General features: G+C 40.8%; 2 protein-coding genes across 3 annotated transcripts in view; both read left to right on the top strand.

The window, feature by feature from the left end:
* SCAF8 (SR-related CTD associated factor 8) overlaps nt 1-9,664 on the top strand; it is a 463,405-nt gene extending 453,741 nt beyond the window's left edge. The window contains exon 25 of one of the 2 annotated variants that reach the window (XR_012234161.1): nt 9,476-9,664. The gene's annotated coding sequence lies outside the window, so the exon portion shown is untranslated. The remainder of the gene's footprint in view (nt 1-9,475) is intronic. The other variant, XR_012234162.1, reaches the window with a different exon arrangement.
* A 1,930-nt stretch (nt 9,665-11,594) lies between these two features.
* LOC141098154 (speedy protein 1-A-like) lies at nt 11,595-13,110 on the top strand. The gene is made up of 3 exons (XM_073585729.1): nt 11,595-11,982; nt 12,162-12,333; nt 12,703-13,110. The coding sequence occupies exons 1-3, from the start codon at nt 11,912-11,914 to the stop codon at nt 12,757-12,759; spliced, it is 300 nt and encodes a 99-aa protein (XP_073441830.1). The 5' UTR covers nt 11,595-11,911; the 3' UTR covers nt 12,760-13,110.
* The last annotated feature ends 3,158 nt before the right edge of the window (nt 13,111-16,268 follow it).

Raw genomic sequence — 16,268 nt, 5'->3', positions numbered from 1 at the left:
GAGGACGCAGAGGAGGATGCGGAAGAGATAACATTGTCTTTAAGTTCAAGACTGTCGTCACACAGGTGGGTGCCAAGGGAGTGTGGATTACTGTAAATGAGGGGGCTGGTGATAGCAAACTGTTATCAAAGGCGCAAGATCTGAGGAACAAATGGAGGAGGAAGAGGTGATGGGCGAGCACCTGTCAGATGAAGAGCATAATCCTCCCCTCTCTGTTGTTCGAGGTTGGCGGGGAGACAGAGGAAATGAGCCTCATTGTTACCCAGCCACCAACAGAGCATGGGCTTGGACCTCATGGTAGAGCCTGACATATAAGTGCCTTCTTGCTGCACTATCTGCAACATGATCCCCGTATAGTCATGATTAAGAATAATGCTGACTGCTGGGCTGCCACTATGTTAGATCCACATTATAAAACCAAATTCTGTCAGATGATTCCCGCCCTAGAAAGAGACCAGCGAATGCTGGAGTATCGAAACACACTTTTACACAACCTTAAGAGAGTTTTTCCCCAAGACAGCAGTGAAGCACACATTTCGCATCGCAGCTGTATACTTCCAACCTCAGGCACGTCAATTCATCAACGCCAAAACATTAGCAGCAACAGCAGTTGTGGAAGTAAAATAAGCAATTTCTGTGAGTCCTTTGACACTTTTTTTTTGACCAACTCGTGCACCAGCACAACAGAATCCAAGTCTTACATGTGGTGAACAAATGGAGAGGATGGTGCAGGAGTATCTAGAACTAAATATCAAAACCATCAGGGAGAGTTTGGACCCTTTCACATTTTGGTCTTTCAAAATTGATGAGTGGCCTGACCTTGCCTCACACACCTTGGAGGTTTTATCGTGCCCGGCAGCCAGCGTTCTCTCAGAACGTGTTTTCAGCGCTGCTGGTGGTGTCCTGACAGATAAGTGCAGCCAGCTGTCCCCTGAAAGTGTAGACCACCTAACTTTCATTAAGATGAACAAGTCATGGATCTCCAAGGACTTTTGCACCCCAATCGCAGACTGTACAGACTAGGTGACATTGCATTTTTTAGTGTGATGCATTAATGTCATGTAACTGCACTCTGTGATATATTTAGTTTGGCTTCTGTGCCTGCTGTGGCTGCGCTGCTGCTGATGTTAGCACAAATTTGTGGAAATGTGAACAGTCATGGTTGGTCTACATCTGCTTGGTTAGCTTTAGTGGAAGATGCCTCAGTGACAAGTATAGTATTTATATTTTCGTGACAGTTATTCCACTTCGGTGGTATAAGACTCTCAGTTTTTAAAATGTGAACACTCCTTATTGGATGTCCATCTACTGCATTGGTTGTACTGGAAGAACTGTAGGTCCCTATTATACTATTTCTACTGTGGTGAAATTGATGCCACTTTTGTGGTGTCTGACAATAATTTTAAGAAATGTGAACACTCCTGGTTGGGTGTTCATCTGCTTTATTGGCTGTAGTGAAAGAACTGTCGGTCCCTATTATACTATTTCTACTGTGGTGAAATTGATGCCACTTCGGTGGTGTAAGGCCCTCATTTTTTTAAATGTGAACACTCCTTGTTGGGTGTCCATCTGCCGCACTGGGTATAGTGGAAGAACTATCAGTCCCTATTATACTATTTCTACTGTGGTGAAATTGATGCCACTTTGGTGGTGCCTGTCAGTAATTTTCGGAAATGTGAACACTCCTGGTTGGGTGTCCATCTGCTGGATTGGTTGTAGTGGAAGAACCGTTGGTCCCTATTATACCATTTCTACTATGGTGAAATTGATGCCACTTTTGTGGTGTCTGCCAGTAATTTTTGGAAATGTGAACACTACTGGTTGGGTGTCCATCTGCTTGATTGGTTGTACTGGAAGTACTGTCAGTCCCTATTATACTATTTCTACTGTGGTGAAATTGATGCCACTTTTGTGGTGTCTGTCAGTGATTTTTGGAAATGTGAACATTCCTGGTTGGGTCTCCTTAAAGCGTGTTGCCTGTAGCAGCAGGCCTCCGACACCGTCAGGCCTCCACTCCCTTGGACTCAACTACCTGTGTTACTATTCTTACATTTTTCTGACAATGGTAGTCTAAAAAACTGATAATTGAGCCACCTGAGTGTGGCTCAGTATGAAAGCAGGTAGAGGTGTTGCATGTGGTATCATGGGTCCCAGCAAAGCGGCCCTACACTGATCCCTCATCCACCTCGCCTTACTGTGACGTTCAATTGAAAGCTGTAAATGCAGTCCCAGACCCCGATACCTCATGCCTGGCTGATTGCTGCAGTGCCATGCTAAAATCTGTACTGGGTGAACTGAGGCCACGTTCTTGGTGTCTATCCCTAATTTGATGTGTTTTGGTAGCATTTGGAGCCATTCTAAGGTGTTGTGCGTGCGTTTGTTTTTGCCTACCATTGAGGTGAATGGCGTTATGTTCAGCGAATGTACGACAAATTGATCGGTGAACGTAATCCGAACCGAACATTGAACTATTCGCTCATGTCTAATAAGGAGCCATGCATACAAGGTTGGGGATAAGGAGCAATTTATGCCAGAATAGGGATTAGGGGACAATGCATACCCGGCTTATGCTTGAGTCAATATGTTTTCACAGTATTTCGTGGTAAAATTAGGTGCCTCAGCTTATACTTGGGACGGCTTATACCGAGTATATACAGTATTTTTTTTTTATGTGAGGCCATTTTACTGTATGGAACACTATATGGGCACATTCTACGGTATGAAACATCATGTGGGGCCATTATACAGTATGGAACATCACATGGGGCCATTATACAGTATGAAGCATCACATAGGGCTATTATACAGTATGGAGCATTGTGTGGGGCCATTATACAGTATGGAGTACTATATGAGACCATTATAAAGTATTGAGCATTATGTGGGGCCATAATACCGCATGGAGCACTATTTGGGGCCATTACGCTGTATGGAGCACTATGTGGAACCATTATACTATATGGAGATCTCTGTGGAGCCATTGCACTGTATGGAGGACTTTATGTGTCCATTATTCTGTATGGATGGATGTGTGGGGATTACAGTTGGAGAATCATACTGTGATAGGGTCACCATTCTTTGTTGGGGAAACGGGGGGGTACAGTAGGGTCATCATACTGTGCGTGTGGAGGCGTTCACTATGGGTGTATCATACTGTGTTTGGGAGGACTTTTGTTTGTATCATACTTTATCTGTTTTTTTCAAGGTTTTTTCATCCTTTGCTATTACATATGTAAATTAGGCCATTGAGCCATATGAGTATTACTGCTATTACATAACATATTATATTATTAAACTATAATTCAAAAAGTTAGTCGTTTTATTTTAAGGTAAAACAACCTCAATTGTAGAAATATTTTTAATAAATATCAAGGTTGGCCTGCAACTTTCTGCAGGCATTTAACTTTGGCCCTTTGTGTATTTGAGTTTGATATTCCTGCCTTAAAGGGTTTGTTCTCATCATGACAAAGGGTTACAATTGCAATTTTGCTTTTGATTAAAAATCCTCTCCATTTTCAAGAACAGACCTTCACTTCAATTGGTGGCTAGTATCTTAGGCTTGTACTGTAGTGCAGCGCTTACAAGCTCTTTGATATTGACTCTATAGCGTGCTAATGTACGAGTTGTCTTTCTATTCTAAAACCTCAGTATTCAGGGCACTTTGCAAAAAATAAGTGGGTTTTGGATTGAATTTTGGGCACTTGGTCTCCAAGTGGTTCGCCATCACTACACTAGCATATGGCATTGGATGTGATATGCTAATGCTACTCTGCTCTTGCTCTGCTGCGAGCGTGAGCCGAATGTCAGTGCTCTGTGCTCCTATGCTCTTGCAACAGAGAAATGCAGCACAGGTGCGGAGGAGATAGAGAAAAGAAAAATTAATTTCTCCATCTCCTCAATGGTCTGACTCACCGTGTATCGAACTGTAGCAACTGCTGAGAAACAAAAAATGACCGCACACGAATAGCAAGTGAGAAGAAAATCGTACCACTTTTCTGGAGGAAAATGAAACTGATTTTTTTAGACTCTTTATTGGACCATGTGGCAACATTTCAGTCCCATATCAGAGAAATGTTCTGTTATGGATCTGACACGTTGCCACATGGTCCAATAAAGAGTCCGTCACTTTTTTCACAATTAATCGGAGTGATATATACAGGTCTGACAAAAATTAAGAGACCACTGCACAGTTTTATAAATATCAGCTTCGCTACATGTGTGACAGCCATTCCATTCCAGTGTCAGTTGAATTCCAACCACACTACACCTCATTCTACTTAATGTCCTTCTGATTAGGTGATGACATGAACCAAATCTTATTTAACAAAGGAAAGTATAAAAAGCCCTGCTGTGGTGTTCACAATCCACTTGCAATAGGACAAGCTGGATGGCAAAACAAGTGTTAGTAATATCCAAAAAGTAATAGGAATGAAAAAATAATTTTAACCATGCCAAAGGAGTTGAAAGGAAAAGTCTTGAGTGAGAAAAAAAGGGCTCAATTCTTGCTTTACTAGCAGAGGGATACACTGAGCGTCATGTTGCCTCCATCCTTAATATTTCTAAGATGGCAGTCCATTACAACAAAGTCAAGCAGCACACACTGGGGACAACAAAGGTACAGACCGGCAGAGGGCGAAAACGACTCTCCACTGACCGGGATGACCGTCGTCTTATTAGAATGTCACTCAGCAACCGAAAGGATGACATCAAGTGACCTACAAAAGGAATGGCATATGACAGCTGTAGTGAAGTGCACGGCAAGAACAGTTCGTAACAGGCTCATAGAGGCAGGGCAAGGATTGGACCACAGATGACTGGAGTAAGGTAATCTCTCATGAGTCTAATTTTCAGCTTTGCCCAACACATGGTCGTCTATTGGATAGACGGAGAACTGAAAAGGTGTACAACCCACAGTGTCTTGCACCTACTGAGAAATTTGGTGGAGGATCGGTGATGATCTGGGGATGTTTCAGCAAGGCTGGGATTGGACAGGTTAATCTTTGCAAAGGATGTATGAATCAAGCTGCATGCAAGATTATCCTGGAAAAACAGTTGATTCCTTCTGCTCAGGCAATGTTCCCCAACTCTGAGGACTGTTTTTTTCCAGCAGGACAATGCGCCATGCCACACAGCTAGGTCAATCAATGTGTGGATGAAGGACCACCACATCAAATCCCTGTCATGGCCAGCCCAATTTCCAGACCTGAACCCGATTGAAAACCTCTGGAATGTAATCAAGAGGAAGACGGATAGTCACAGGCCATCAAACAAAGAAGAACTGCTTAAATTTTTGTACCAGGAGTGGCATAAGGTCACCCAAAAACAGTGTGAAAGACTGGTGGAAAGCATGCCAAGACTCATGAAAGCTGTGATTAAAAATCATGATTATTTAACAAAATATTGATTTTTGAATTCTTCCTGAGTTAAAACATTAGTATTGTTGTTTCTAAATGATTATGAACTTGTTTTCTTAGCATTATTTGAGGTCTGCAAGCACTGCATTTTTTGTTATTTTGACCATTTCTCATTTTCTGAAAATAAATACAAAATTTGGTGCTTTGAAATTCGAAGACATGTTGTCAGTAGTTTATAGAATAAAAGAGTAATTTACATTTTACTCAAAAATATACCTATAAATAGAGTTGAGCGAAACGGGTCGGCCAAATTCAGAATTCGCCGACTTTGGCTAAAGTCGGGTTTCGCCGATCAAAATCCGAAAATAGCATGAGGTCAGCCATGAGGTCACCGACTTGAGCGCCAAAGTCGCGTTTCCCACAATGCTTCCTGCACATTTTCTCAGCCAATCATCAAGGACGCACACTGTGGGCAACGCGATTACATAGGCAGCGGCCCCCACCATCTTAGAGAAGGGCATCCAAGTGATTGGCTGGCTTTGTGTGGCGTCACAGTGGCTATAAAAGGCTGTGCCCGCCGACCGGCATCTTACTTCTGCCGATCTTAGGGTATGTGTACACGGAGTTTTTTGGTGGTGCGGATTTTGTAGTAAAATCCACAGATAAATCCGCAGGACTAAAGTCCTGTGGTTTATCTGCGTATTAACCTGCAGTTTTGCCCTGCGGTTTCACACCTCATAATGGATGAGTTGTGAAACCACAGCATTTCTAAATAAAAGAATTTACATGCTGCGGATTGTAAACCGCAGCAAAACCGCACGGAAAATCCGCAGCATGTGCACAGCGTTTTCCAGTTTACCATTGAAAACAATGGTACTGTACAATGCACCAAAATCTGCTGCGGACCCGCAGCTGCAGAAACGCTGCGCATCCGCAGCAGAATCCGCACCGTGTGCACATACCCTTAGCATAGGGAGAGGTTGCTGCTGCTCGTTCTCAATAGGGAGAGTATTTAGGCAGGAAAAGAAAAAAAAAAGTGCTTTTGCTGATATCGATTTTCACTGTACAACACAACAATACAGTGTGCGGTGACAGGAGAGGCTATATTTGTGTGCAGCAGCTCTGTTGGTGATTAGGCTGCCTTATAAGGCTCCCTGATAGCTGCATTGCTGTTTGCACACTGCTGTGCCAAGTGCTTTTTTAAAAGCAAAAAACTTTTATTCCTTTTCTTTGCACAGTTATGAAGCGTTCATTTTTTCACACTTTTGTGTGCAGCAGCGCTGTTGGTTATTAGGCTGCCTTATAAGGCTACCTGCTGTGCAGACTGCTTTTTTCAAAGCAAAAATACTTTTATTCCTTTTTTTCTGCACAGTAGTTACTGAGCGTAAATTTTTGCACACACCGTATAGAGGTGTACGCTCCTCACACACTACCGTGTACCGGCTGGTATCACGGACAAATACATGCTATATGTGTGTGACTCCGTAAAAAAATACACGGAGATTAACATTTTTCCATACATACACTGTATAGAGGTGTCCGATTCTCAAACAATATCGGATATCTGCTGTTCTTATTACGGTCATATGTACACAGAGTCAGCGTGTGTCTGTGAGACTCCGTAAATACATATACGGACATTTCCATTTCTCCATACACCGTATTGAGCTGTCTGATTCTCAAACAGTATCGGATATCTGCTGTTCTTATTACGGTCACATCTACACAGAGTCAGTGTGTGTCTGTGAGACTCCGTAAATACATATACGGACATTTCCATTTCTCCATACACCGTATTGAGCAGTCCGATTATCAAACAGTATCGGATACTGACCTGTCTCTAATCTTCCCTTCATCTCTAAACTCCTGGAATGCCTGGTCCACTCCCATCTTATCCGCTATCTCTCTGATAACTCTCTTCTCGATCCTCTACAATCCGGTTTCCGCTCTTTACACTCTACTGAAACTGCTCTCAATAAAGTCTCTAATGATCTACTAACAGCTAAATCTAATGGTCACTACTCCATGCTAATTCTCCTATTATCTCACTGACCGCTCCTTCACTGTATCTTTTGCTGGCTCCTCCTCCTCTCATCTTCCACTTTCTGTTGGGGTTCCTCAAGGATTGGTTCTAGGACCCCTTCTATTCTCTTTGTATACTGCCCCTATTGGTCAAACAATCAGTAGATTTGGTTTCCAGTACCATCTCTATGCTGATGACTCCCAATTATACGCTACTTCTCCTAATATCACGCCTGCCTTTTTAGAAAACACCAGTGATTGTCTAAACGCTGTCTCTAACATCATGTCCTCCCTCTACTTGAAACTGAACCTGTCAAAGACTGAACTCCTTGTGTTTCCTCCCTCTACTAATGTACCTATGCCCAACATTTCCATCTTGGTGTGTGGTTCCAGTATTACTCCTCAGCAACATGCCCGCTGTCTTGGGGTCATACTTGACTCCGAGATTTCTTTCACCCCCCACATCGAATCACTGGCTCGCTCTTGTCATCTGCATCTCAAAAACATTTCCAGAATTCGATCTTTTCTTACTTTTGATTCTGCAAAAACTCCTACTCCTACTCTTTCTCTTATTCATTCTCGTCTGGACTACTGTAACTCTCTACTAATCGGTCTCCCTCTTACCAAACTCTCCCCCCTCCTATCTGTCTTAAATGCTGCAGCCAGGATCATATTCCTCAACAATCGTTACCCCAATGCCTCTACCTTGTGCTATTCCTTACACTGGTTAGTAGTTACCCATCCACTTCACAATCCAGTACAAACTTACTGTATTACCCTCACCCACAAAGCACTCTACAGCTCAGCACCAGCCTATATCTCCTCCCTCATCTCAGTCTACCACCCTACCCGCGCCCTCTGTTCTGCTGATGACCTGAGGTTAGCATCCTCAATAATAAGAACCTCCCACTCGTGTCTCCAAGACTTTACACGTGCTGCGCCAATTCTTTGGAATGCACTACCCAGGTCAATACGATTAGTCCCCAATCCCTACAATTTTAAGCGTGCCCTAAAACTCATTTATTTAGACTGGCCTACCACCTCAATACATTAACCTAACTATCCCTGGGTGGCCCAGTCAAAAGTTTTATCATAACCAGGTTCCCCGCATCATGTTCCCACATGCTTTATGCATCTATTATCTCTCTGTGTCCGTACTGTTACATACTCAAGACTATGGCTGGTCTGAATAATGAAGACAACTGTTACCACCCACCTTTCGTGTCTCCCCTTTTTTCCTCATAGATTGTAAGCTTGCGAGCAGGGCCCTCATTCCTCTTGGTATCTGCTATGATCTATGTGGCTATTGTTATGCTGTAATGTCTATCGTCTGTACAAACCCCCTCTGAATTGTAAAGTGCTGCGGAATATGTCGGCGCTATAGAAATAAAATTATTATTATTATTATCCAATTTTCCTCTGCATAGTATAATGCACCCCATAGTCCTTTGTTTAGTATAATGCACCCCATTATCCATACACCATAATGTACCAGATAGTCCATACAGAATATTGCACCCTATAGTCCATACAGTATAATGCACCCTATAGTCCTAAAAGCAATGTGAGAATTCCTTTTTTGTTCTTACAATTTCTCCTCGCTTGGAATTTTTTTATGTTTTCCTGTACACTATGTGGTGAAATGAATGGTGTCATTCAAAAGTACAACTTCTCCCCCCCAAAAAAAATGAAGCCCTCATATAGCTATGTGGATAGAAAAATAAAAAAGTTGTGAGTTTGGGAAAAGTGGAGGAAGAAACAAAGACGCAAAAATGAAAATTGATCTTGTTGTTAAGGGGCTTAAATAATGACTTTACAGGGAACAAGAAAGCAGATGACAATTACTCTTTTCCATTGGACGATCTAGTGATCATGCTACACATCACACTTCTCTCATCACATGACTTTAGTATCATCATTATTACATGGGGTTTTCACTGCTGCCATTTCCCAAACATCAGTTAATAAATGGAATAACATGACAACTTCCCCAAATATCACTAATTGGAATAAAGAGGGAAACTACAAAGACAGAGATAAAAGTCGTACACTGCATCTCCTTATAACATTACTAGAATGCGCTGTCTCTTTAAATTTAGCGCCGCATGCATCATGTGTCTCAACCATCAACCAATCACATCGCAGGATTTGAATTCAAAGAAAGAAAAAAAACGTCAGTTGGTGCCAGTCTGCGATTGCTCTGTTAGAGAAAAGATCGGCTCCTTAATGATTCCTAGAAGCGACACTTTATTGCATTTATACCCGGATCGTTACCTGCTGATTGGGGGAGACAGCCGCCACCGGCCGCTCTACAGAGGTGAGAATCATTGTGTGATGAGTTAACTGCCGATTATCTCATCCCGGATACTGACAGTTGGGATCTATACTGGAAGCAACACATAGAAAAAAGGAAATGATTTCACCATAAAGACCCAAATATAGATAACGGGGTGATAACGGATGAATGGGATAAAATATGGGGATTCTGAGTAAATATTTACAATGTGGATAATGATGTGTAAATATTAATCTGAAAAATACGGGGCCATATATTTCTCCTAGAAATTCCCTGATCTAATATTTAGAAGTGCATGGACATTATTAGCCTGTATATAAAAGTTATATAATACATATAGTGGAGATATGAAGAATATGTTACTGGCTCATCAGTTACTATACAGGGAGGTAGCGGATATATGCAGAGGTTTATATGGCGGGTCACAGTGCAGTCAGTATAATGTAGATATGTGTAGTCTTTTCTTACCATAGGGCATAAAATCAATCTGGTTAGACATAGATGACCGATTATATATATATCTTTTAAAGCACCACTTCAGCGGTTCTCTTTCTCGTTAGTGCACCGCAGGAGTGGTGCCTTATATGTGATTCTCCTGGACCCTGCGTCATCCTCATCTGTCACTACTTTAATCCTTTTCCAGTGTTGATCCCATCAGTCTCTGGTGAAAAGTGACCTACCATCAGCGCCAGTGTTACATGGAGCGGCGCAGAGGTTACTTTTCAATACATCTGTATGAGAGCCTAGTTCTGGCGTTCATAGACTTGCATTGAGATCTTGTGACATAACTTCTCACTTGCAGCCAGTCAGAAGTTACAGGCACAAGATGGCACCACAGGAGCGGAGCACCGTCGGAATAAGAACGTGGTCAGGTGGCTTACATTTAAAGTGCCAGTCCAGCTGTACAAACAAAACAAAACACTGGAGTGGTGCTTTAAGTAGAAAATAGGGTTTGCTTTGTTTACTAGCTACAGCGCCACTTCTGCCAGTGGGTCATGTTGGGTATTACAACTAAATACCAATCAAATCAAGAAGCTGCAATACTGCAACACATGTAATGTAGGCCGTGGCAGTTACGTTTTTGGTTACACATTAGGTTGATAGCGTTACTCTACAAGAGATCCTATAGAAAGCGCAATCCTCTGCATACTCAGGTTTTCCTTTTTGCTGTATGGCAGTTTCCAGGAAGAAGAGTAAGAATGGCCATGAGGAAGCGGAAGAGAGAACTGATCGCCCAGTATGAAGAGGAGTGGTAAGTAGATGAAGTTCCATCACTGCGGTCATCACAATCCATACACTTACCCTGGAAAGTCCATAGTGACCATTACACATCACCACTACACATATTTATCCCATGTACAGCTCAAAACTAATGTCAGATCCCCATGAGGACAACACCCATCAGGATGTCAGTGACTTATGTGTAGCCACAGTACGGCCATGAGCGTGAGGCCTAATACTATAATATCTACCTCTTCTATTACAGATCACGGTCTGCTGTCCAGGAAGAGGCCAAGAGAAGGAAGACAGAAGATGAAATCCCCCAGCCGGAAGAGCGGGCAGCTTTCACCGCACTCCTTGGTGAGACTCATTGCACCTTCCAAGGTTTCCAGATACAAAGTGTTAGATTATATGACATGTATTTCTATATTAATCTATTTTCTGTGTATTATGGTGGAGAAACATGTAGGGAAGTGTTCTCCCTCCTCCCCTTATAATCACACCTAGTATGATACAGCAGACACTATGTGGTGAGCAGTGTCGGGGCTTTGGTGTCTCCTCAATACTGATGGCATGTCTTTAGGACAATTCTTCAGTATCTGATCAGTGGGTGTCAGGCGCCAAATCTCCACCAATCTGACACTGATGAGCGATCCTGAGGATAATCCATCATTGATGAGGTGCCCTACTACCCCATTAATTTAGAATTAATAGCATTAAAAAGGATTTCATTACAAAGCTCATAGTGAAATAATTCTATTTTCTCATTTTTGTAGAAGAAGAATACATCAGATGTTTTCTAGCCAGGGACAGCTGTCTTAAGATTTCGGACAAGGTATTATTGTAGTGAAGGATAAGAAATCCTCCAGATCTGAGAAGATCCATCATAGGGAAATAAAGGGCTTATTCTTCTGTAATAGTGGCCAGATATGACCAAACCTAGGAGTCTACTGACAGATATGTGCTGCATAATATATCACTCTAACTCGGCTTCTCCTCCCTCCAGTATCTCCTCGCCATGGTCGTCGCTTACTTCCGGAGAGCAGGACTGCCATCTTCAGAATATGGAACCTTCTTCTTTCCAGCTCTGTGAGTCTCTTTTATTATTACACATTCACGTCTATAAATAACATTGTTTTATTTTATTGTAAAACCAAAATCTCTTTTCTGCCACTCGGCTAAATACATGATAACGGCATTTGTTGTTGTCTGTATTTTCTTCTGAAGTGGATTGTAATTTATTTGGTTTCATTTCTCTTCCCTCCAAGGTTTTTAGCCAACCAGTTTGAGCAAGAAGATGTGCGATATCGACAGGAGATCTACCGCTGGGCCCTTGGACGGAAGTGGAGGATGAAGAAGGACCGACTGCTACAATGCCGCAATGTTCTGCTCACCAGGATGGGATTCCAGGCTTGGGTGGATCGGGACACGTGTGATCTGGTGAGCAATAGAAACCATAATAATATAAAGCTGATCTGTAAATAGAGATCACAATATAAACAGTATGCTTAAATAAATCCCTTAGACCTGATGAGGCACTTGTACTTACTCTGTAAATCCACGTCAAAATGGTCATGTAAGCCTGATATTAGGCAGAGCATTTTATGACTGCAGCCATAGCTGGACTCATGACATGTTTGTTTTAATGTCAAGCAAGAAAATTTTAATAAGTGATTTTAAAGTCATTCTGCCATGGATTTTCAGTCATCACACCAGTATCATCAGGCCTAAAATATATGCAAATTGGATTATGATTAATGGTGACATATACCCTTTACACTCTGATTATAATCACTTATTTTATTCTAGATCATGGCAGAAGACCCTGACCACTGGGCATGGAAGAGAGAGAGGAATATCCTCTAATGCCTGGAAACCGAGCTGCAGGACCTACAAGGAGAAGAACATGGCTGGAAGAGAAACATGGCTGACGGTCCTAGAAGAACAGATAGAAGACGTGACGGATGAAGAACTGGAGAAAGTAGAGAAGTATGCTGGTATGGTGTACAGGAGATATATACTAGATTCCTTGATAGGGCGTTGATCCAGGGAACTAGTCTGATTGCCGTATGTGGAGTCAGGAAGGAATTTTTTTTCCCCAATGTGGCGCTGTTTGCCACATGGGGTTTTTTCTGCCTTCCTCTGGATCAACATGTTAGGCTATAGGTTGAACTAGATGGACTTAAAGTCTCCCTTCAACCTCAAATACTATAAATATAACATGTTAAATATATAATATATTTATATATATATTAAATATATATAATATAATAAATAATAATAATATAATTTAATATAATATAATAAATATATAATATAAATATAATATGTTAAATATATAATATATTAATATATATAATATAATAAATATATAATAAATAATAATAATAATATAATTTAATATAATAAATATATAATAAAATATAATAAATATATAATTTAAATATAACATGTTAAATATATAATATATTAAAATATATATAATATAATAAATAATAATAATATAATTTAATATAATATAATATAATACATATATAATATAAATATAATATGTTAAATATATAATAGATTAATATATATAATATAATAAATATACAGTCATATGTAAAAGTTTGGGCACCCCTATTAATGTTAACCTTTTTTCTTTATAACAATTTTGGTTTTTGCAACAGGCATTTCAGTTTCATATATCTAATAACTGATGGACTCAGTTATATTTCTGGATTCAAATGAGGTTTATTGTGCTAACAGAAAATGTGCAATCTGCATTTAAACAAAATTTGACCGGTGCAAAAGTATGGGCACCCTTATCATTTTCTTGATTTGAACACTCCTAACTACTTTTTACTGACTTCCTGAAGAACTAAATTGGTTTTGTAACCTCATTGAGCTTTGAACTTCATAGCCAGGTGTATCAAATCATGAGAAAAGGTTTTTAAAGTGGCCACTTGCAAGTAGTTCTCCTATTTGATTCTCCTATGAAGAGTGGCATCATGGGCTCCTCAAAACAACTCCCAAATGATCTGAAAACAAAGATTATTCAACATAGCTTTTCAGGGGAAGGATACAAAAAGTTGTCTCAGAGATTTAACCTGTCAGTTTCCACTGTGAGAATCATAGTAAGGAAATGGAAGAACACAGGTACAGTTCTTGTTAAGCCCAGAAGTGGCAGGCCAAGAAAAATATCCGAAAGGCAGAGAAGAAGAATGGTGAGAACAGTCAAGGACAATCCACAGACCACCTCCAAAGACCTGCAGCATCATCTTGCTGCAGATGGTGTCACTGTGCATCGGTCAAGAATACAGCGCATGCATAACGCTTTTTTGTATGACTAAACAACTCAATCTTTGTTTCATCAGTCCACAGGACCTTCTTCCAAAATGTAACTGGCTTGTCCCAATGTGCTTTTGCATACCTCAGGCGACTCTGTATGTGGCGTGCTTGCAGAAACGGCTTCTCTCGCATCACTCTCCCATACAGCTTCTCCTTCTGCAAAGTGCGCTGTATTGTGACCGATGCACAGTGACACCATCTGCATCAAGATGATGCTGCAGGTCTTTGGAGGTGGTCTGTGGATTGTCCTTGACTGTTCTCACCATTCTTCTTCTCTGCCTTTCTGATATTTTTCTTGGCCTGCCACTTCTGGGCTTAACAAGAACTGTACCTGTGTTCTTCCATTTCCTTACTATGTTCCTCACAGTGGAAACTGACAGGTTAAATCTCTGAGACAACTTTTTGTATCCTTCCCCTGAAAAGCTATGTTGAATAATCTTTGTTTTCAGATCATTTGAGAGTTGTTTTGAGGAGCCCATGATGCCACTCTTCATAGGAGAATCAAATAGGAGAACTACTTGCAAGTGGCCACCTTAAATACCTTTTCTCATGATTTGATACACCTGGCTATGAAGTTCAAAGCTCAATGAGGTTACAAAACCAATTTAGTGCTTCAGGAAGTCAGTAAAAAGTAGTTAGGAGTGTTCAAATCAAGAAAATGATAAGGGTGCCCATACTTTTGCACCGGTCAAATTTTGTTTAAATGCACATTGCACATTTTCTGTTAGTACAATAAACCTCATTTGAATCCAGAAATATAACTGAGTCCATCAGTTATTACATATATGAAACTGAAATAGCTGTTGCAAAAGCCAAAATTGTTATAAAGAAAAAAGGTTAACATTAATAGGGGCGCCAAAACTTTAACATATGACTGTAATTAAGGTGCACATGTGCAAAAATGTTAATAGCTATATATACAAGAGTACATGAACAACACTATTATTACTGTGTTAACCAATAATATGGCGTTCAAGATGAAGTGTTCATAAGTGTTCATCCTGACACCACAGGGGTCCTCATATGATGGTCACACAAGAATCCCATATCACAGGGCAGCACGGTGGCTCAGTGGTTAGCTGAGTCTGCAGCGCTGGAGTCCTGGGTTCGTATCCCACCAAGGACAACATCTTCAAGGAGTTTGTATGTTCTCCCCGTGTTTGCGTGGGTTTCCTCCGGGCACTCCGGTTTCCTCCCACTCTCCAAAGACATACTGATAGGGAATTTAGACTGTCAGGGACAGTGATGAAAATATGTGCAAAAACTTTAAAGTGCTGCGGAATATGTTACCGCTATATAAAAATAAAGATTATTATTATACAAGAGTACATGAACAACACTATTATTACTGTGTCAACCAATAATATGGCGTTCAAGATGAATGTTCATAAGTGTTCATCCTGACACCAGAGGGGTCCTCATATGATGGTCACACAAGAATCCCATATCACACATACATTTCATGAATAGCCATAAGGAAAAGATAAATCTTCAATAATGTATCAGCTACAAACAGACAAAAAACACACATAATTAAAATAAAAGCACAGAGATATCAGGAACCTTGAATATTCCCTATACAATGGACATTGTTGATGTTAATGGATTATTCAAAGAAATGGGAGAAAGTTTCATTTTTCAGTTAAGCCTTTGGGGGCCATGGATTCCAAATGACTGATCCATTGGCATTCTAATTGTGCCAATATCTGTTTTAAATCACAACCCCTAATTCCCCCATTAACACAATCAATCCCCCTTACCTTTAGACTTTTCGTATCACATCCATGAAAAACCTTAAAATGTCAAGATAACGACCCATCAGAGGACATAAATTCTGTACTCCTGATGATATTTTCACAGGCCCGACAGTCACCACAGGGGTAACAGCCCGTCTCGGTTTACTTTCGGAAGAGGTGAAGGGATTGGACACCATGGCAGTATAATGGCTCCTCAGTAACATGTCCTTCAGACTCCTACCCCTCTGGACGTTATAAGGGGATTTTTTGGTAATTGTGCTGCTAGAATTGGGTCTGTTTTTAGTA

The sequence above is a fragment of the Dendrobates tinctorius genome, unplaced genomic scaffold (genome assembly GCF_039654945.1).
Source record: "Dendrobates tinctorius isolate UK_male_01 unplaced genomic scaffold, ASM3965494v1 ptg000087l, whole genome shotgun sequence".
Classification (NCBI taxonomy): domain Eukaryota; kingdom Metazoa; phylum Chordata; class Amphibia; order Anura; family Dendrobatidae; genus Dendrobates; species Dendrobates tinctorius.
The sequence above is the reverse complement of the archived record's forward strand: the minus strand, read 5'-3'. Positions and strand labels throughout refer to the sequence as shown.